At 40.6% G+C, this 24,026-nt stretch overlaps 1 protein-coding gene across 1 annotated transcript in view; it reads right to left on the bottom strand.

Moving 5' to 3' along the window:
- ift56 (intraflagellar transport 56) overlaps window positions 1-24,026 on the bottom strand; it is a 101,863-nt gene that overhangs the window by 38,432 nt on the left and 39,405 nt on the right. The window contains exons 8-10 of the mRNA XM_060849149.1: window positions 23,535-23,609; window positions 16,546-16,648; window positions 10,967-11,022 (exon numbers count right to left, since the gene is read on the bottom strand). Coding sequence (XP_060705132.1) covers window positions 10,967-11,022; window positions 16,546-16,648; window positions 23,535-23,609 — 234 coding nt within the window. The remainder of the gene's footprint in view (window positions 1-10,966; window positions 11,023-16,545; window positions 16,649-23,534; window positions 23,610-24,026) is intronic.

Below are 24,026 nucleotides of genomic sequence, written 5' to 3'. Positions count from 1 at the left end.
TTCAGCCTGTCCTGCCATTCAATGAAATCATTATTGACCTGTATCTCAACGCTATTTATCTGCCTTTGTTCCATATCCCATTATAACTAATATCTGATTAGTAATCTACCAATGACTATTTTCAAAGTTCACATTCAACCTTGAGCTTTTTTGGAGACAGTACAGGACCCTGCTCACTTTGTGCGAAAACATGCTCCTAATTTCCCTCCAATGTGGTCAACTCTAATATTAAGATTATATCCACTTCTTCTCAATTCCGTCCCCAAACAAAGACGGGTTTGACGGCAGAATGTTTTAGGGGCCCTGAGTGACAAGATCCAGACAATGAGGCGCATCACAATGTTAAGATCATGCTGCCTCGTCTTTTACACTTGTCACAAATGGCATGGTGAGATTCTTGTCGGCCAGCAGCAAGTTGCCAATTGATGGTAATTAAGGTTGGCTAAAGTCCCTGTTGACTGCCCAACCCGCCATGTTAATATCTCAGTGGCATCCTTACCAAACTAATTCAACAAACTAGACATCAGGAAAACCAACATGGAAAAAGGGGGCTTAGCAGGTACTCTAAATAGCCTCCATTTTCGACACTGGGCACCACCTCAGGGCATGTTCCATGGGCAGCAGGCATGCATATTTCATGCCTATGGATATTGGACAGTGCTTCGAAGAACCCTCATGTCACATCTCCAAATCACTTGCAGGACACTTCTGCACTTCAATGCTGCACCTTATGATAGCTCAGCAACTCTGCAATGACACTGCACTCAGGGATTTGCACCCAAATCATAGACTGAATCAGGTTGCATCTCTCAGCAATTTGCTCACTATCATGGTGAAAGACACTTTCAATGACCCCAGATATGAAAGAATAGAGGGGAGGAATTAAGTACCAGTGCCATCACTAAAGAAGTAGTATTAGTCCCCTGACCATGATGCTTTGCATTCTAGGATCCTGAATGAAATAGCTATAGAGATAGTAGATTGAGGGGAGGTGGGACCTGTACAAACTGGATGGGTTATACCTGGGCAAGACCAAGACTGATGTCCTTAGCGGGTACTTGGTAGAGTGGCAGGGGAGGGTTTGTACTAGTGTGGCACAGGGATGGAAACCAGATGAGTAGTTGCAGAAATTGAGGGTGAGTTAGAAACCAAGGCAAACAGGACTAAGAACAAGAATAGGCAGGGAAACTCTGCTGAAAAGAGGAGGGCAGGTATGGTCCTAAAAGAATATTTTGTGTAAGTATTAACCAAAGTGAAGGAATTAGTGGAGGATGATCTTAGGGAAGGTTGTCAAATTTCTAAGCCAAGTTGCCATTAAAAAGGAAGAGGTGTTGTGCATCTTAAAAAGGATTAAGGTAGCTAAGTACCCTGGGGAATATCAAGGAAGGTAAGAGAACAAATTGCTGGAGCATTGACAGACATCTTTGTGTCCTCTTTGGCCTTAGATGATGTTCCAGAGGACAGGAAAATAACCAGTGTTGCCCCATTCTTTAAGAAGGGTAGCAGGGATAATCTAGGAAATTACAAGCTTGTGAGCCTCATGTTGGTGGTAGGAAAATTGTTGGAAAAGATTCTCAGGGGCAAGATCTATACGCATTTAGAAGCAAATGGACCTACTAGTGACAGACAGCAGGGTTTTGTGTGGGGGAGGTCGTGCCTCACTAACTTGATCAAGTTTTTTAGCAAGTGATGAAGATGATTGATGAGGGAAAAGCGGATGATGTTGTCTACATGGGCTTCAGTAAAGCCTTTGACAAGATCCTTCCTGGCAGACTGGTACCAAAGGTCAAGTCACATCAGAGGTGAGCTGGGAAGATGGACACAGAATTAGCTTAGTCTTAGGAGACAGAGGATAGTGGTGGAAGAATACTTTTCAGAATGGAGGGCTGTGACTAGTGGTGTTCCATAGGGATCAGTGCTGGCATCTTTGTTGTTCATGGTCTATATAAATGATTTGAAGAAAAACATGGCTGGTCTAATTAGTAGGTTTGTGGACAATACAAAGATTGGTAGAGTTGCAGATAGTGAGAAGGATTGTCAGAGGATACAACAGGATATATAATAGGAGGCATGGGCAGAAAAATGGCAAATGGAGGTGAATGCACACAATTGTGAAATGATTGGACGGTCAAGTACAGGTGGAAATTGTACAGTGAATGGAAGAACCCTTGGGGTACTGATATGCAGAGAGATCTAGGTTTGCAGGTCCATGAGTCACGGAAGGTGGCAGTGCAGGTAGATAAGGTAGTAAAAAAAGGCCAATGGCACGCTTGCCTTCATTGGAATGGACACTGCGTATAAGGAAAGGCAAGTTGGACTACAACTTTATAGAACACTAGTTAGGTCACATTTGGAATACTATGTACAGTTCTGATTACCACACTGCCAGAAGGATGTGGATACTTTGGAGAGGGTACAGACAAAGTTTACAGCATGTTGCCTGGTATGGGGGATTTTAGCTGTGAAGAAAGGTTGGATAGATTGAGATTGTTTTTACTGGAACACAGGAGGTTGAGGGGCAACTTGATAGAAGTTTACAAGATTGTGAGTGACATGGATAGAATGGAGAATATGAGGTTTTTTCCAGGGTGGAGGGGACACAGGTTCAAGTTGCGTGGCGTGGGGGGGTGGGGGTGTAGAGTTTAAAAACACATGTGCAAGGCAAGGTTTTTTTTATATGCAAAAGGTGATGAGTGTCTGGAATGTACTGTCAGAGGTGGTGGAAGCAGACACAATAGCAGCATTCAAGAAGAACCTGGACGAATACATGAACAGGAAAGGAATAGGGGGACTATAGATCCTCCAAGTGAAGACAGTTTTAGTATGGAAGGGCAAAATGTATCAGCACAGGCTTAGAGGGCTAAAGGACCTGCTCCTGTGCCATACTGCTCTTTGTTCTAAGTGCATTGCTTGCAATTTTCAAAAATCATTGGATTCTAGAGAAGCATTCTGGAGGACTGTAAAACTGCAAACGTGACACCCCTATACAAAAAAGGAAGGGAGGTAAAAAGCTATCAGCCAATTAGCCTAACATCTATTGTTGGAAAATTATTGGAATCAATTATTAAGGAAATAACAACAGAACATTTGCTAACGGGGAGAAGACTTCACACCAAGTTAAATCCGATCTTTGCGGAACTGCGGAGGCAGGGACATAGTGGTGAAACAGCATCAGAAACAAACATCAATGCAGACAGAAGACTCTGCCAAATGAGAGATAGTTTACTTCAGGGGATGATATTTTGTGTAGAAACCTCATGGCAACCCTGCATGGCCAACAGGCATAGTCTATGTGAAGTCAGGTCCAGTGACAGATAAAGTTCAGGTAGGTAAGACATAATAAAATAAGCATTCTTGCCTTGCTTCTTCAGCCAGAATTATCAGCCTACTACTATTTTTCCATGCTGTTTAGTGCAGATATTAAACCAGGAGGCCTTCATAATTGTCAGCAGATCTCAGTCATTAGTGGGGATAGCCTTCATTCAGGTATTCCCAGCACAGGAGTGTGATTCCAGTCCTGGCCTGCACTCATAAGGGGTGATGAACCAAACAGGCAGAGCACCCGTCATGATTCTTTCTGCTATACTGTGGGCTGTTTTATTGTTTGAATGAGAAAGGGGCAGGTATTGTGGAGGATGAAAGTGGGTGACACAGATATTACAGTCAGCGCAGGTGGGGAGGTGTCCCAAGAAAGTGAGCACACAGCACAGAGGGCATGTAGAGTGAACGATGTCACGGGTTAGGTAAGGCCAAGTGAGGAAGATGTTGCAGGAAATAAGAGTGGTATAAGGTGTGATAAGGTATCGGAGAGATTTGAATGACTTATTTTGGTGGAGGGGAGAAGGCATTGACTTCCTTCTTATGATGCTGGGCATTCCTCCACATGGTTTCAATCTGGATGGCAACCTTGTTTTAGATTGTCATGGTTTAATACCTGCATTGTTGGTCCTGGAGGAAGAGTGAGCACATTTGAAGCTCCAAAGTGGAATGCTGATTAACCGTGGCCTGTCATTGTCCAGGATAATTGTTAGTAACTGCCAGGGTTCAGGAGTGACAGTGCTTGTCTCAGTACACAATGAGATGGCACATGCACCAGAGATACCAATTAATTCCATATTACCAATGAATAGTAAGTTGTTTTGGGAACAACACACAGTATAATAGCTGAAAGAACTGCGGATGCTGTAAATCTGAGATAAAAACAGAAATTGCTGGAAAAGCTCAGCGGATCTGGCAGCATCTGTGGAGAGAAATGAAAGTTAATATTTCGGGTCAAGTGACTCTTCCTCAGGACTGATTTCTTTCCACAGATGCTGCCAGACTTGCTGTGCTTTTCCAGTAATTACTATTTTTGACCCAGTATAACGGGACTGAAATCAGATATGACACATGCCATAGGAGCACAATGGCAATTAATGCAACAAGCTGAATCAGACTCAACAAGAAAGCCCATCTGGCCTTGCATTAAGATTCCCTCCAACAAACTCAGTGTGGTTTGCCCTTCAACAAAAAAAAGCTAAGATTCAGCCTTTTGTATCCATCCTTTTAACATTATAAATACATTAATCAAATCATTCCTAAATTTTCTATATTCCAAGATTGCATAAATTTGGCTTATACTGCCCATCCTTGTACTTAAGCACGCAAAATGCTTGAGAAACTCGGAAGATCTGGAGGAGAGAGAAAAACATCTGTGGAGAAACACAGTTAACATTTCAAGTCTGATATAACACCTCTTCAGAACTGAAAGATGTTGGAAAATTGAGTTTTCTTTACAATTTTGACATTGGTAGAGGCCAGGGCAACAGAAAGGTGAGGTACTGTTCACTGCTGTCTCCTTTACATTGGTGAAACCAAATGCAGATGACAAGACCATAAAATGTAGGAGCAGCAGTAGGTCATTTGATCCCTCAAGGGTACTCCACCACTCAACATGATCCTGGTCGACTCACATCTGATGTCCTTTAACGCCCGCCTGTCTGTCTCAACCTTAAACACACGGTGGCACAGTGGTTAGCACTGCTGCCTCACAGAGCCAGAGACCCGGGTTCAATTCCCACCTCAGGCGACTGACTGTGTGGAGTTTGCATGTTCTCCCCGTGTCTGCGTGGGTTTCCTCCGGGTGCTCCAGTTTCCTCCCACAGTCCAAAAATGTGCAGGTCAGGTGAATTGGCCATGCTAAATTGCCCATAGTGTTAGGTAAGGGGTAAATGTAGGGGTATGGGTGGGTTGCGCTTTGGCGGGTCGGTGTGGACTTGTTGGGCTGAAGGGCCTGTTTCCACACTGTAAGTAATCTAAACACAGACACGGACTCTGTCCTTACAACTCTCTGTGACAAGGAGACTCTCAACCCACAAAGAAGAAATTCCTCCTTATCTCAGTTGAATTGACACCCTTTTATTCTCAGACTATGCCCTCTGATCATAAACTCTCCAATCAAGGGAAACATCCTCTCAGCATTTACCCTGCCAAGCTCCATTAGAACTTATGTGTTTCAACAAGATCACCTCTCATTCTTCAAACTCCAGTGAGTAGACTCCCAACCTGTTTAGCCTTTGCTCATAAGATAGTCTGTCCACATAAGGTAGCCTTTAGTGAACACCCCCCAATGAAATTATTATTCATATCAGGCTAAAACTGCACAATGTACTCCAGATATGGACTCATCAGCACCTTCTACTTTTGCAGTAGGACATCCCTACTCTTATACGTCAACCCACTTGAAACAAGAGCCAACATTCCATTTGACTTGCTGATTACCTGTTGCACATGTGTGTTACAAAAACAAACATTGCTGGAGAAACTCAGCAGGTGTGGCAGCATCTGTGGAGAGAAAACAGAGTCAATGCTTCAGGTCCATTGATCCTTCAGTTGACTCTGCTTTTTCTCCACAGATGCCACCAGACTTGCTGAGTTTTGATAGCAATTTCAGGTTTTGTTTCAGATTTTCTGCATACACAGATTTGCTTTTCATACCTACGTGCTAGCTTTCTGTGTTTTTCTGTACCTGAAATGGCTCTCTAGAGGCTGGTATCCGTCACTAAGTCACACCCTTTATCTACATGTGGGGAGTTCTTAACACTGATCCAGCTCCCTCGGACGTACCTCTCATGAGAGAACAGATGTCTGACACTCCTGTTCTTATCTGTCAGTCAGGGCTATGACAATGCTGTCACTTTAAAATCCTTTTTGAAGAGAGGCTGAAAGGCAAAGGCGCCAAACTAGCTATTGAAGACAACTTGAGTAAACAATTTATTAGGCTTTGGGTTTTTTTTTAAGTTGGAACAATGGAAGCAGCCTGGGTGTGGCCAGCTCTCACAGACCAGGCTTTCTAGTTCTTTTAGCTTTAAACAGCAGAAGCCTTTGGGGTCTCAAAAGAATTGGAGGCTTCAGTGAATGATTCCTAGCTGCTATTGTCTCTGAACTTCCTCTTGGTATTTTTCTTCACCTGCATTGGAGAATTCCATGTAAAAAACTGTGTCTGAATGTGCCTTTTTGCCAAAGGGTTTATGGGATGTTACTCCATTGAAACAGTTAATTCGCCATAGATACTGTATCTATTACTCGGTTAAATTATTCTAAATTCTTCTTTGTTTGTATTTTAACTACAGTCATGGAGTCATAGAGATATACAGCACAGAAACAGATTCGTCGGTCCAATTTATCCATGCCAACCAGATATCTAGTCCCATGTGCCAGCATTTTGCCCTTATTCCTTTAAACCCTTCAATATTCTTACACCCAACCAGATACCTTTTAAATGTTGTAATTGTACCAGCCTCCACCACTTCCTCTGGTAGTTCATGCCATACATGTACCACCCTCTGTGTGAAAAAGTTGCTCCTTAGATCTCTTTTAAATCTTTCCCCTGAAGTTTTAAATCTATGCCCTCAAGTTTTGGACTTCCCCACCACAGAGAAAAAACCTCATCTATTCACCCTATTTATGCACCTTATGCTTTTATAAACCTCTATATGATCACCCCTCAGCCTCTGACACTCCAGAGAAAATAGCCCCAGTCTATTCAGCCTCACCCTATAGCTCAATCCTGCAATCCTGGCAACATCTTTATAAATCTTTTCTGAACCCTTTAAAGATTCACTTCTATGATGTTATGAAGGTGTAACAGTGTGCTGTACCTTCAAAAGAGGACAGGTCTTGGCAAGCACGTTGAGTGCTGGAGAATTTACAAAGTAACATTTGGTTCAGAACAGATAACACTGGCAGAGTTGCTAAGAGACAAAAACAAATTTGAATTTGGCCAATCAGTTTAAATTATACCCCAAAAATCCCAAATCCCAATTAAGTTTGAATTTAGTATACTGATAATCTTAAAAGCCAATGACATAATCTAATGCTTTGGGGGGGTATAAGACCGGGGAAAATTGAACAGTTGGGAGAAGAACTGCCAAGCCAGCATCAGTAAACTGCCCAGAGAATAGCTCTCTTAATGGTACCTTTGTCGGTCAGTAACCAGTGAAGCAGAATACCCAAGAAGAAGAAATGAAGACAGGAATACAGAGAAGAACCGAAAGCTGCCTGGTTTTAAGATTAGAAGTTCTGTTCTGTAAATCTTAATTGGGAGTTTTATCGGACTACTATTGTAGAAAGGAAGGTAAAAGATAGGTTTGAGGAAGGAGTTGTAAGTAGTTGTTAGTTAAATATTCTCTGTTACACTTTAAGAAATAAAGTTGTTAATTTTTACTTTAAATGGTTCTTAACCTCTCAAATTTTCACAGATTACTGCACGGCATAAATCTTCTCTGCGTTGCGGGTTTTAAATTAGCAGAGGGGTTTACCCTGAATTGTATCAATGAGGTACGACTGCTTGACCTTGTCACAATCACTACAGTACTCCCACATTTCTTTATGCTGTGGCCTTCTGCAGCTATTCTCCAATTAAATATACTATTTTATTCACCATTACAAAATGAAATGCACATTTTCTCCAATTTATGCTCAATTTCCCAACTTTTTGACCACTTACTTAACCTATAAATATCTCTTTGTAAACAGTTCACATTCCCTTTACAACTTGAATTTCCACATATTTTTGTGTCTTCTGTATATTTGGCTGAAGAATATTTGTTTCCTTCCTCCAAGTTATTAAAATATACTGTAAACAGTTGTGATCCCAGCACTGATTCCTGTGGGTCTCCACTGGTTAGAGGTTGACAACCTGAAAAAGAACCCCTTTATCTCTGGTCCTGTTTCCTTTCCATCAGCGAATTCTCTATCCATGCCAATATCCTACCACAGGCTCTTACCTCATGAGTTAACCTTTCTAAGGTACCTTGTTGAATGCCTTTTGGAAGTCCAAATCCAACACATCTATTTGTTCTTTCCTATCAATTCTGATTCAGGCTTCTTCAAAAGACTCTCATAAATTTGACTGGGTGACTGGTACATGGAACACTGCTTCTGTGTTTGTAGGAATGACCCTGACCTCACAGTTGCTTGCCATTAAACCATCTTCCTCTCATCTAATATTTCTGCCTTGGGTCTGCCACAATGTTCCAACAAAGCACAACATAAGAAAACGGAAAAGCATCTCATGCTCTACTTAGGCACTTTACAGCCTCGAGATCTCAATATTGAATTCATAACTTCAGAAACTGACCATATTTTGTGCCTGTTCTCTATTTTTCTTGCATTCTCTCCACCCACTCCCCCAGAGGCGTGTCTTGTTTACCTTCCTCTCAAGAGTAAAGACCCAATGTCTTCCTTTCACACTTAAATTTACACTAATTTTACATTTGTCTTTCTCTTTCTCCACCATTAACAACACCTTTATCTTTGGGTCTGCTTCTGTTAAAAGTAGAGAAAAGAACAATTTTCTAAAACCTTTCCGTTCCAAGGAAGAGTCATACTAAACTCAAAACATTCAATCTATTTCTCTCTCCACAGATGCTGCCGACTTGTTACATTTCTTATACACTCTGTCCTTGTTTCAGCTTTCCAACATTTGTGGTAATTTGATCTTACTCATAATTTATATCATTATGGAAAATTGATGAGGCAAAATGCAGTGCATGTTAAGCTTGAACTTAAGATTACCGAAAGTGCTTTAACTGTTTGATTTACTTCTGCAGTCTGGACTGTGTTATACTGCTTGTCAGACTGCAGGATTAGATGAACAGAAATTGCTTCCAAATAAACATTCCTGATGAAGGGCTCTTCCCCAAAACGCCGATTCCCCTGCTCCTTAGAAGCTGCCTGACCTGCTGTGCTTTTCCAGCAGCACAATCTCGACTCTGATCTCCAACATCTGTAGCCCTCACTTTCTCCAAATAAACATTGCAATGACTAAGGCTACTGTCTTCTATCTCTGTCACAAATAGCTTTTACTAAGGATCGACTTCATTTCTCTCCCTAACAACAGTCTGATTTAGCCTTAAGCTCTGTAACCATGGCATTCTAATTAATGAGGATTTGAGCTTCCGATTCCATTTCATCTCCATCACCATCACTGCCCACTTCCACCTCCATAACATAGTGCATTTCTGTCACAATTTCTGCTCATCTGCCACTGAAAACCTTGTCGATGCCTTTGTTACTTCAAGACCAGTCAGTGCTCTGCTGGCTGAACTTCCACCATTTACTCTTGAAATTCTTGAAATCAATCAAATCTCTGTTGCTTGTATCCTTACTCATGTAAAGTCTTGTTCACTTTAGTGAACATGGGATCACAGAGATACAGTGATTCACAATTCAGCAAGATCTCAGTTTTAAATCTATATTCTTAAATTCAAATTCCAACACTGTGTCCCCTCCACTATACATCTGTAACCTCCACCTAGACTATAAATCCCCAGAGATTTCTACACTACTTCAGTTCTGGCCTTCTGCCCAATTTTCAATGCCACCCATTAACAGCAGTGCCTTCAACTCTGAAATTCACTCCCTCAACCTGTTTTGTTTGCTATCTTTCTTTCCTCCTTTAAATTGCTCCTTGAGGAACACTCAGAGCCATACAGCACGGGAACAGAGTCTTCAGTCCAACCAGTCCATGCCAAACGTAATCCCAAGCTAAACTTGTCCCATCTGTCTTCAACCAATCTTTTATGTGGCTCAGTTGCAAGTTTTGACTAGTCATTTTGTTGTGAACTTCCTTGTGATGTTCTACCATGTTAAATGTACAATACAAATGCAAGTTATTATCAGTTCTGAATTATGGCTGATTTTTTTTAAAGTTACTATATCAGTGAAGCATATTTAACTGTATTTGGGGAACATATGAGGCATTTTTTACTATGGTGGAAATGAACAAACATAAAAGTATTCACATAACATTTCTACCTCTAGTACCATCATGGAAATGTTAATCTCCTTAAAATACATTGTCATTTTAATGCTGGTGTTAAGTAAATAGAGGAAATGCTGAACATAAGAATTACGAATTTGCTCTTCGTGTGTCCACAGTTGATTACTAAATTACTCATGGTGACCAGAGAAAATGACGAGAAGCTAGGAACTGTGGAGAACTTGAAACTTTAAGGAATTGAAAGTTTGCCAGGTGTTAAGAGCTGGAGTTGCATTATTTTGTGTAAATCCAGCACCAAGAGCCTTTTTTACAATTTGCATTGGGTGGAATTTGATCAAGACAGAAAAGACAAAGTCCACCGAAAGGATAAGGATACATTTTGGTTAATCTGGGTTTTTTTGACTAGTGCCTAATAAAAGACCCTAAAATATTGTGGCAATGTTTTTCCAGTTCTTCTCTTACGGCACATGTAGAAAGTAGGCATTTGGAAATCAGATTTCATTGAAATCTTAGCTTTTATACACACTCTATCATTTCACATCTAATTTAAAATATGAACAAAATTGGTATGAACAAAATACTTTTAATTCACTAACCAAGCACATGACAGCATGACAGATCCTCACTGTTTCTAGCTGTCCAGTCATTGATAATTAGTTGTAAATAGGCTGTACTGCATAAAACCTTACAAAGTCTACTTACTTGAGGAGTTGTTGGCTCCAGGTCTTTGATAAGATTATAGGCCTCCTGTACATCATCTGTAACAATTTATGAGTATTAGCAAATGAGATAACTACAGATAAACAGGAAAAGCAAAAGGTGGAATAAAATCAGTCATATTAGATGGTCAACTCAAAGACATAAAATTCAGGTTATACCCTTGGGTCTTAGTTTGAAACAGAAGTTTATGGATTCCCTAAATTTCACATATCTGGCCGACTGTTGACCCCAGATGAAGTAAGACACCAGGAGATACATAGAATCTTTGTCCTTACACATCAGCTGATTTTAACATGAAGCCAGGAAAGGGTAAAGTATAATCAGAGTAAGATCTTGATCAGGAACTGTGCTGCTGAAAACATGTCAGAATACAGCTCTGTCAAAAGAACATGGGGCAAGGATTGTTTATTTACCAGCAGCAGTTAAAAATGTAGCAGTTCGTTTTTGTCACCATCCTTCATAACTTCACTCACTAACTGTTGATTGACACAACTGTCAGTTTTAGGTGATAACGGACTAAATATATTATATTAACAATGTCAGGAATGGACAGTTTAGTTACAGAGGCAGAGATACCAAAATAACTCCTTATATCTCAAAAGTTGGCTGCATGAATGTTTTTTTTTAAGAAGAAATCAAGCCTCAACTCATTTGGAATCACAGTCAATAATGCCAAAGAAATATTAGGAATTGTTTCTCAAGGGGGTTTTTCCAACAAGATAAAATCTTGCTCAAAGTTTGGGAGAAGATTTGTAGCTCGGGTGCTTGTTGTTGTGGTTCTGTTCGCCGAGCTGGGAGTTTTTGTTGCAAACGTTTCGTCCCCTTTCTAGGTGACATCCTCAGTGCTTGGGAGCCTCCTGTGAAGCGCTTCTGTGATGTTTCCTCCGGCACTTATAGTGGCTTGTCTCTGCCGCTTCCGGTTGTCAGTTGCTGTCCGCTGCAGTGGCCGGTATATTGGGTCCAGGTCGATGTGTTTGTTGATAGAATCTGTGGATGAGTGCCATGCCTCTAGGAATTCCCTGGCTGTTCTCTGTTTGGCTTGCCCTATAATAATAATGTTGTCCCAGTCGAATTCGTGTTGTTTGTCATCTGCGTGTGTGGCTACTAAGGATAGCTGGTTGTGTTGTTTCGTGGCTAGTTGGTGTTCATGGATGCGGGTTGTTAGCTGTCTTCCTGTTTGTCCTGTGTTGTGTTTTGTGCAGTCCTTGCATGGGATTTTGTACACTATGTTGGTTTTGCTCATGCTGGGTATCGGGTCCTTTGTCCTGGTGAGTTGTTGTCTGAGAAATTGTGCGAAGGTATACAGGAAAGCCACACACACAGACCAAGTCCTGAACTATGAAAGCAACCACCCCAACACACACAAAAGTTTCATCAGGACACTATTCAAAAGGGCCACAACACACTGCAGCAGCACACCAGAACTGCAAAAAGAGGAAGAAGAACACCTATACAAGGTATTCACCAAAAACGGATACCCGTGCAATTTCATCAACAGATGCCTAAGGAAAAGACAACGGAACGAGGACATGCCGCAACCCAAAGGACTAGCCACACTACCATACATCAGGAGCATTTCTGAACTGACAGCCAGACTACTGCGACCACTAGGACTCATAACAGCACACAAACCAACAGCCACTCTCAGACAACAACTCACCGGACAAAGGACCCGATACTCAGCATGAGCAAAACCAACATAGTGTACAAAATCCCATGCAAGGACTGCACAAAACACTACATAGGACAAACAGGAAGACAGCTAACAACCCGCATCCATGAACACCAACTAGCCATGAAACGACATGACCAGCTATCCTTAGTAGCCACACACGCAGATGACAAACAACATGAGTTCGACTGGGACAACACTACTATTATAGGGCAATCCAAACAGAGAACAGCCAGGGAATTCCTAGAGGTATGGCACTCATCCACAGATTCTATCAACAAACACATCGACCTGGACCCAATATACCGGCCACTGCAGCGGATAGCAACTGACAACCGGAAGCGGCAGAGACAAGCCACTACAAGTGCCGGAGGAAACATCACAGAAGCGCTTCACAGGAGGCTCCCAAGCACGGAGGATGTCACCTAGAAAGGGGACGAAACGTTTGCAACAAAAACTCCCAGCTCGCGAACAGAACCACAATAATAAAATCTTGCTTTAGTCTAGCAACTTCAACATAAAAAAGTGTTAATAGAAACAATGATCAAATAAAATTTGACACCAAGCCACATACGGGGATAAAAAAACAGGCTTTCAAAATGTGGTCAAAGATGTGAGGAGAGGGAATTAAATAAGTGGAAACAATTAGCAAGGGAATTCTAGGGCAGTTCAAAGTACCACTATCATGGAGGAGTGAATAAATCAGGATTGCTCAAGAGGCCAGAGTGGAGGAGATATATAGGAAGATTCTGGAGCTTGAAGAGGTTACAGAGAAAGAAGGAGTAATATTGTAGAAAATTTTGAAATTGAGACTTTGCTGAACCAGGAGCCGAGGTGTGCCAGTGAGTGCAGGAATAACAGATCAACAGGGCTTGATGAGAAATAAGAATCTGAGAAATAGGAGCAAGAGTGGTCATTCAGCCCCAAAAGCATGTCCTGCCATCAAACAAGATTATCACTATTACCCTAGGCCTCAAATCTTCTTTCACACCGGACCGGTTACCTCAGATTACAACTGGATCTGGACCAGATGAGCCAATGGGCTGAGAAGTAGCAGATGGAGTTTAATTCAGACAAATGCGAGGTGCTGCATTTTGGGAAAGCAAGTCTTAGCAGGACTTATACACTTAATGAGTGTTGCTGAACAAAGAGACCTTGGAGTGCAGGTTCATAGCTCCTTGAAAGTGGAGTCGCAGGTAGATAGGATAGTGAAGAAGGCATTTGGTATGCTTTCCTTTATTGATCAGAGTATTGAGTACAGGAGTTGGGAAGTCATGCTGCGGCTGTACAGGACATTGGTTAGGCCACTGTTGGAATATTGTGTGCAATTCTGGTCTCCTTCCTATTGGAAAGATGTTGTGAAACTTGAAAGGGTTCAAAAAAAGATTTAGAAGGATGTTGCCAGGGTTGGAGGATTTGAGCTATAGGGAGAGGCTGAACAGGCTGGGGCTGTTTTCCTTGGAGCGTCAGAGGCTGAGGGGTGAACTTATAGAGGTTTACAAAATTATGAGGGGCATGGATAGGATAAATAGGCAAAGTGTTTTCCCTGGGGTCGGGGAGTCTAGAACTAGAGGGCATAGGTTTAGGGTGAGAGGGGAAAGATATAAAAGAGACCTAAGGGGCAACATTTTCACACAGAGGGTGGTGCGTGTATGGAATGAGCTGCCATAGGAAGTGGTGGAGGCTGGCACAATCGCAACATTTAAGAGGCATTTGGATGGATATATGAATAGGAAGGGTTTGGAAGGATATGGGCCAGGTGCTGGCAGGTGGGATTAGATTGAGTTGGGATGTCTGTCGGCATGGATGGGTAGGGCCGAAGTGTCTGTTTCCATGCTGTACATCTTTATGACTGTATGTCAACTCCAATATTTCAAAAATGTACTTACTTCATCTTTAAATACTTTCAGCTATCTCGTCTCCACAATTCTCTGGAGTGGAGAATTCCCAACATTAACTTCCCTTTGGGAGAAGAAATCCCTTCACATTTCAATTTTAGATGAGTGACTCCTTATTCTATAACTTTTTTCCCTAGTTCGAGAACCCCCAGAAACATCTTAATAACATCTACCCTGTCAAGTCTCCTCAGAAATTTGTATATTTCAATAAGGTCACTGTTCAATCTTCCAAATTCTGACGAATAAAGGTCAAACTAATTTAGCTGTTCTTGATAATCAACCCCTTCATTCCAGAAATCAGCTTAGTGAATCTCTTTTGAACAGCCTCCAATTCCAGTATGTTACTTTTTAAATACAATGATCAAAACTATCCACAGTCTCCATGCACAGCCTCACCCATACCAGTACACTTACACAAAACTTCATAGTTTATTAAACTATAAACTTTAAGCAATAAAAGGCCAATATTCCATTTCCTTCTCATTGAGTAGATTATGAGGAACAGAGTTCTGGATGAGTTCAAGTTTATGGAAAGTGGAAAACAGGTAGCTGGCTGGACATTAATAGAATTGTGAAGTCTCGAGGTACTAACAGTATGGGTGTGGGTGTGGTAGACAGATTGAGGCAGGGGCAGAGATGGACAATGACAGGGAGGCAGAAGTAGATTGCCATGGTGATGGAGGACGAGAAGTGGGAAATTAACTCAAGTTTAATCAAGTAAAAGAATATGTTTGCAAAGAGCCTTATGGAGTGTGGTAGGGAGATAGAGGGAAGAAAAATGGAATACGAATATAGGACTTATATACGAATATAAGCGCTCTATCGTTCCATAAGATCGTGGATGATCTGATTGTGGTCTTAATTCCACTTACATGGTTGACTTTCATAACCCTCAACTCCATTGTCTATCAAAAGCTTATCTTACTTTGCCTTGAATAAATTCAATAACCCCAGCCACAACTGCTTTCGGAGGAAGAGAATTCTACAGATCAATGTTTTTCTTCTTTTCCATCTTAGAACGGACACCCTTTATTTTTCAATTGTGTCCCTTAATGCTAGTTTGTCTGAGAAAAGGAAACAGGCACCTGCTTTGTACCATATAAGATCCTCAGGGAGTCTGATGTTTCAGTAAGATCACTTCTTATTCTTTTAACTTCATTGGACACAGGTCCAACCCATTCAACCTTTTCTCATTAATTAAGCCTTTCATCCAAATAATTAGACGACTGAACATTCTCTAGACTGTTTTGAAAACAATTATATCATCTATCTAACAAAGAGACCAAAATTATGCACGGTACTCTAGATGTGCTCTCAATGAGGCATTGTACAGACGCAGCAAAAAATCCTTTTCTTTTAAAAGCTACACTCCCTTGCAATAAGCAAAAACATTCCATTTGCCTTGCTAAAAGGCAAATGCTGTACCTGTATTTTGATCTTTTTTGACTCAAGTACAAGGGCACCAAGATCCCTCAGTAACACAGAGTTCTGCAACCTCAATTCTTTCTGTCAAAGTGAAGAAGTTCATATTTTCTCACATTGTACACGATCTACTAAATTTTTACCCACTCACTTAATCTATTTATAACCCTTTGTAGACTCTAAATAACTTACTTCATATTTTGATATAATCAACAAACTTAGCTGCCACACATTGAGCTTCTTCATTCAAGTCACTGACATAGATCATATATAGGTGAGGTCCCAGCACTGATCCCTGTGGTATTCCACTAGTTTCTGCATGCCAACCTGAAAACGATCCATTTATCTCTTCCTAGCACCTAACATATTAGTATTGACAAAGGATTAGTTACTATCTACGCCATAAATCTTACTCATAAAAGAACGAAAGTTGAAGCATGCATAAAGAAGTGGATAGGATCACTGAAATCTTTGTTAAAATCAAGGGGCTGATGGACAAGTTAGGATAAGAATTTAGACCTACAGCAGTGATGGTGTTTGCTGTCTACCTAGTGGAGGACAGTACCTACCTTGCCGGAGGTAGTAAATAACGAGGTTGAGCCTGGCTTCAGGGATGACATCAATAAGTGGTGGGAGGACCTGCAGAGATCCATCCCCACCACGGAATACCACCTGAAATAGTGAAGGATGGAAGAAAAAACACAGAAACATAACATTCAAGACACCTGTTACACTGGAATTATGGCACATTCTCAGAGCAGGCCTTTAATCTCATTTTATCTTATTTAGCACAGCCACCTATAGATTTATAATCTATAAGCACCAGACTTACTACCTTTAAAACAACCAGAGTTGTGAAGTGCACAGCTTTAATCCATAGCCAATGGAAAATTCGAAGTTAGCATGTCAATTTTCTATAATTATATTTCATTTTTCTTACCACCCATCTTAACTTTGGCTGACAAGTAGAAATTAAAACATGCATCACAGAAGAGCCAGGAAATGATTATCTCCAACAAGAGAGAATCTGGCCCTTTGACATTCAATAACATTACCACTGAACTTCGCACAAAAACAACCGGGATTACCATTTCCTAGAAACTAAACTGGACTAGCTACAAGAGCAGAGCAGAGACAAGGAATCTTGCAATAATTAACTCACCTCCCACTCTGAAATCAATAAATTTCTGGGATGGCAGGATTGTTGTTGAAGGAAAGGTTGAATTGATTCTAATTAGTTTTGCTGCAGTTCAGAAGAATGAGGAATGATCTCGTTAAAAACCTACAAAATTCTAATAGGACTAGTCAATGCAGATGCAGGAAGGACGTTCCTGATGATGGGAAATCTAGAACCAGGGGTCATAGTCTAAGGATACCAGGGAACATGCTTATGGCTAAGAAGAGAAGAAATTTCTTAATTAAGATTGGAGAGCCTGTGGAATTCCTCACCACAAAAAACAGTCAGGGCATTGGATAAAACACTTGGGGCTGAAGGGATCAAAGGATATGGGGAAAAAGCAAGAACAAGCCATTGAGTTGGATGATCAGCCATCATCGTGATGAATGGTGGAGCATGCTCGAAGGGCCAAATGGCCTACTCCAGTTCCCATTTTCGATGTTTACAAGGCACAGCTGAGATGTAAAATTCAACCACTTGCCTGGATTACTGCAACAATACACAAGAAGCTTTCCACTTCATCCAGGGAAGATCAGCCTGCTTGATTGGCACAACATCCATACACATTCACACCCTATCATGAGCACTCAGCAGCAGCAGTGTGTATATCTACAAGATATACTGCTGAAATGCTGAGAAGGCTCTTTAGCCAACACTTTCCAAACCCATAGCTATTACGATCTAGAAGGACAAGGCAGCAAACTGAAACATCACCACCAGCAGATTCACAGAAACTCACCATCCAAACTTGGAAATATATCACCGTTCTTTCAGAGTTGCTCCATTAAAATTCTGGAACTCCCTCCTAATGCCAGTGTGTATGTACACACATCAAACAGACTTTAGCGGTTCAAGGTAGCAGCTCACCATGATTTTCTCAAGGAAAACATTGTGTGGGCAGTAATGCTGGACCTGCCAGCAACACCCACATTCCATAAATGATATTTTAAATAAAACTCACTTGGAAAAGTGGCAGATTCCAAAGCCAATAACATTCCCATAGTTACAACATTTCTAAGCAGCCACACAGGTCAAGCTACACCCGATAGAAACATGAAACAAAGTTTCAGCTGTGTACAGATCACCGTTTCTTCTACAATTAGAACATCGGATGCGTCCTGAACATAGGTAAACATAATTGGGTTCAAAAAAGGTTGACAAAGAATACTCTAAAATTTAGATATCAACCAGTTGGGAAGACATAGCCACACTGACGTTTTTCTGCAATTCAACTATGATGTGGGAAAGCAATTTATTTCTTCAAATGCAGAAAAGAAAAGGTACCTTTAACATAAAATTAACAACTCAGATGGTGTGAACAGAGCTAGGGATCAAGTTGGAGATGAGGGAGTAGAAGATCTCTCTCTGTTCCAACAAAAATATCTGTAAAATGGGCTGATGGATTTCTTCAAAAAGAATGACTGCAGTGATCTCCCAGTATTACATACAAATATACAAAATAGGAGTGACAATAGGCAATTAGCTGCTCAAGCTTGACCCACCATTTGATAAGATCACAACTGATTTGGTTGTGGTCTTCACACTTTCCTCCCTACCCCCTAAATCCAAGGACTCCCTTATCATACATTGCATAACCCAAAAGGCAGAAATGTGCCTGACAGACTGGAGGTGAATACATGATACCAATTAAATAAGGTTTCTTGTTGGCCTTAAATACATTTTCAGGTCATCAAGGGATACAAGTGAGCAAAGGGTGTCATTGATTCATTTTTTGGATTACTTTCTTTATATTACCTTTTGGTTGCAAAGTTAAAAGGAATGTGGGAATTGAAACTTAATGCACAGATACAGTCTGTAATAAGAGGCTCAGCAGTGACAAATAGGTTCCAATATAAAAGCAGGTGGTTAAGAAGGCATTTAGTACCCTTATCTTCATTGCTCAGACCACTGAATATAGGAGTTGAGATGTCATGTTGAGATTGTGCAGGACAGTGAGGCCATTTTTGGAGTACTGTGTCAGGTTCTGGTCACCCTGCTATAGGAAGGATATTAAATTGGAATAGATTCAGAAAAGATTAACTTGGATGTTGCCAGGACCGGAGGGTTTCAGTTATAAGGAGAGGCTGGATATATTGGGACTTTTTTCACTTGAGCATAGGAGGTTGAGGGATAACCTTACAGAGGTTTATAAAATTATGAAGGGTGATTAGCAAAGGTCTTTCTTATGGTAGGGAAGTTTAGAACTAGGGGTATATTTTTAAGAAGAGAGGAGAAAGATCTAAAAGGGACCAGAGGGGCAACTTTTTTCACACAGAGGGTGGTTCGTACATGGAATGAACTGCCAGAGGAAGTTTTAGATGCAGGTACAGCTACAACTTTTAAAAGGCATTTGGACAGGTACATTATTAGGAAAGGTTTAGAGGGACATGGGCTAAATGCAAGCAAATGGGACTAGTTGAGTTTGGGAAACTTGGTCGGCACGGACAGGTTGGACTGAATGGTCTGATGAATGACTTCCCAGGTCATGGTTTGGTAATCAATTCAGGAAGTTGGAATTTTGATTGATTATTAAAAGGCTTATGCGGGATATAATAACTTCATAAAGGACACACCCAGAAAGGGGTGTGGAAAACTGATATACGTTATGTACATGGATCTTTGCTGAAATAACTGTCTTCAACTGAACAAGTTCAGAAATAGTAGTGTAGCAGCAACAATGTATAGAAAGCTGCACTTACTATTGGTCATCAGGGAACAGGTAAAGGAATGAGATAATCCTATGAAATTTGTGAGTTCTCACATAGCAGGATTGAGGAAAAAGGAACATAACAGTAGATGTCAGGAAAAAAATCAGAAAACTTTATTAGCCTTGAAAATCTTTGAGTTCAAATCTATCACCTATTTGAATTCTTCAGTGAACTCAAGTATTGTTACACATGCATATTAAACTATTTTCACAAATAGTATGCATGCTGCATTGTGATAAATGCTAATAAATGGTTTGAATCTTATTATTTTGAGGAATCATTTGTCAACTTCAAACTGCGAATAACTGGAATAAGAACATAGGAAGAATAGGCATTCAGCCCATTAAGTCTGCTCTGCTATTACATGGAACATTGAACAGTCCAGCCCTTCAACGCAACATGTCTGCATCAACCATGATGCTATTCTAATCCCAACTGCCTGCACATGGTACATATCCCTCTATTCTCTGCCTGTTCATGTGTCTGTTTAAATGACTCTTAAACTTCATCATGGATATTTCATGGTCCCCTCTAGCCCTCCAATTTTCTTTTTTTCTATCACAAAATGAACTTTTCTGCTTCTTTTATACTCAAGAGACATGTTTATTTCTGTTTCCTAAACTTTCCTTTTTTTATAACTAAAAACTTAAATCATCTTTCATTATCCCAGGTTCCCAAATCTCACTACCCTTATCTTTCATCCTCCCTAGAACTTGCTGGTCCTGAACTCTAGTGGATTTACCTTCAAATAGCTGCCCCCAATCCAATTTTCCAGTTCCAATCTAATTCTATTGCATTTAGTTTTTCCCCAATTTAGCACTTTCACGTGAGAGTCAGTCTTAGCTTTTACCATAACTATCATAAAGCTTACAGAATTATGATTACTGTTCCCAAAATACTCTCCCACTGAAAGTTTGATCATCTGGCCAGGCTCATTCTCAATATAACGATGTATCTAAACTGGCTCCTTCTCTATTTGGACTATTTACATATTGCTTCAAGAATCTCTCCTGAATACACTTAACAAACACTGCCTCATCAATGCCCCGGGCATTGGGAGTCAGAGTGAATATTGGGAAAATTAACATCACCCACTACCACTTCCTGTTGGTTTTACATCTTTCCATGATCTGCTTACATATCTGATCCTCCGATTCCTGCTGGCTATTGGGAAACCTATAAGTATAACATCATGATGGGAATACTGTCTTGCCGGATTTGCCATCCAAGATGTCCTCTCTTTGTACAGCTGTGACATTCTCCTAAATCAGTAACGTAACTCCTCCACCTCTATTACATTGCTCTCTATCATGTCTGAAACAATTAGATTATGGCTGACCATCTACCTCAATGCCACTTTCCCACACTATTTCCAGATCCTTTATGTTAATCGTCAACAGAAATTTATTAATTTTGGTCCTGAAGCTGCTCAAACATTGAGCTTCCACAGCCTCTGGAGTAGAAAATTCCACAAGATTTACTATGATCTTGAAAAAATCTCCTCTTCATCTCAATCCGAAAAGGGTGACCTAAGTTTTTGAGGTTATGTCCCATGGTTCCAAACTCAGCAGCCAGGGAAAAAAAAAATTATCTATGTTCACTCATGCCTCATAAGGATTTGCAAGTTTCAATGAGATCATTTCTCATTCTCCAAAACTCAAAAAGTATACAACCAGATTCCTTAATCTTTCATCAGAAGGCAATCCTGCCATCCCAAAGATTAGTCTGGTGCACTTCTGGTTGGGGGGGGGCAAGGTATCTTTCCTCTGTCCTCAAAACTCTCGCAGATGAAGGCCATTGAATCATTTGCCTTTGTAATTGATACACCTGCATTCCAATTTTTATTGACTCGTGAACAAGGACTCTCAGGTCCCTTTGGACCCCAGCACTTCCTAAATTCTCACATTTAGGAAGTATTCTGGTTTCGTGTTTTCTTCTACCAAAGAAGAGAACTTCACACATATTTGCTTTCCATTCCATCAGCCAATTTCCAGCCCATTTACTTAGCCTCTCCAAATTGCCTTTCTACTTCCTTGCAGCCTTCTCTTGACTTGCACTCCCACCTAGGTTATAGTCAGCAGTAAATATAGAAATTATACAATTAGTTCCCCAAATCCAAATCATTTGTAGAGATTGTGAACCTAACCCTGAGATAGAGGTTTACAGAATCATGAGGGGCATGGATAGGATAAACAGATAAAGTCTCTTCCTTGGGGTGGGGGAGTTCAGAACTAGAGGGCATAGGTTTAGGGTGAGAGGGGAAAGATATAAAAGAGACCTAAGTGGCAATCTTTTCACACAGAGGATGGTATGTGTATGGAATGAGCTGTAAGGGGATGTGGTGGAGGCTAGCACAATTGCAACATTTAAAAGGCATTTGGATGGGTATATGAATAGGAAGGGTTTGGAGGGATAAGGGCCGGGTGCTGGCAGGTGGGACTGGATTGGGTTGGGATATCTGGTCGGCATTGACAGGTTGGACCAAGGGTCTGTTTCCATGCTGTACATCTCTACGACTCTATGACTCTATTCCATTGGTTACAGCATTCATCCCAAGAATGATTACTTTATTCCTACTCTGTCTTCTATCTGTTAATCAATTCTTAATCAATCCTAGTATACTGCCATTAACACACATGCTTTAAGTTTGTTTCCAAAATTCCATGATGGACCTTATCAAAATCTTCTAAAAATCCAAATTCACCATATCCACTGGTTCTTCTTTATCTGTACTACAAGATTAGTCAAATATGATTTCCCTTTCTTAAATCTATGTCGACACTGCCAATTTTGCTATTCCTTCCTCTCTCTTTAAATAATGGACTCACATTTGTTACTTTCCAGTCTGCAAGAAACTTTCCAAATTCTGTAGAATTTTGAACAATAAAAGAAAATATTCCTGGAAATGGTCAGTAGTTCAGACAGAATTTGAGGAGAGAGGAACAGAACTGGTACTGCAGGTCGATGACCTTTCATCAGAGATAGTGGAATTTCCTGCACTTGCCATTTTTACTTCAAGTTCAAATGGTACTTAGTCTTAGTGATAACTTTGAAACTAGGATATACTGTTTTGATTACAGCAACCTAAAATATCGCATGCACTTGGTTAGACAATGAGCATTTTCTCACAGCATTATGGGTACAGCATCTGAATTGCTGTGGTACAGACAACAATTTGTGTTTTTATAGTGCTTTATGCTGAATAATATGCTATAAATTCATGAAAACAAGTCAGCAAGTCATGAAAACAAATTTAACAAATGTGATTCGTTTCTTCATTTACACCAGAAAATGAAAAGGAAAGCTGCAAAACCCCTGCTCCCATTTTGTTACAGATTATTGATTTGGAGGTAGATTTTTTTCCCTCAGTGGAACTGGCTTGCCTCACATCTCAGAAAAGGGAGAAAGTAAGGATTGCAGATGCTGGAGATCAGAGTCAAAAAGTGTGGTGCGAGAAAAGCACAGCCAATCAGGCAGCATTCGAGGAGCAGGACAGTCGACGTTTTGAGCATAAGCTCTTCATTGGGAAAGATGATGAAGAGCTTATGCTTGAAACATCAACTCTCCTGCTCCTTGGATGCCGCCTGGCTGGCTGCGCTTTTCCAGCACTATACTTTTTGACTCACATCTCAGAACAGTCATAAGACTGGCAGGAAGATGATTAAATACTTGCCAAGTTGTGCCTAATGAGCTCCTTTGCAAAATCAAATACAGGGGAAGCAATGTCCATTAAATTTTTTAGTTCTGCCTGTGAAAAGAAAACAAAACTGATAAAATTAAAGGTCATTATTTTCTCGAAAACTTACACAAATGTTGCAAACACAAAAACATATATATGCTTATGCAATTTCTGAATAGTTTTATAAAATGAAAAAAACTTCCCTTCTCAGCACGTGGGCATCACCAGTAAGCATTTTCTGTGTCTGTAGATTGTTAGGGTGAAAAGACGGCCTTTAGTAGAGGGATGTGCTTTTCCTGTTGGATGTGGGAGATTAGGGAGAATTTCAATGCTACTGATAATTATGTCTGCAGGAAAGGTGTTGATTGCAAATCGTATCAGATCACATGGATAGGTTGGAGTGGCAGTTAGAGGCAATGAAGAATTTACAGGAGTTAGGGGGTGTGATGGATGGTGGTTTCATGAAGAGAGAAAAAACGCAGATAT

This window comes from Hemiscyllium ocellatum, chromosome 33 (assembly GCF_020745735.1).
Source record: "Hemiscyllium ocellatum isolate sHemOce1 chromosome 33, sHemOce1.pat.X.cur, whole genome shotgun sequence".
Taxonomy (NCBI): Eukaryota; Metazoa; Chordata; class Chondrichthyes; order Orectolobiformes; family Hemiscylliidae; genus Hemiscyllium; species Hemiscyllium ocellatum.
The sequence above is the reverse complement of the archived record's forward strand: the minus strand, read 5'-3'. Positions and strand labels throughout refer to the sequence as shown.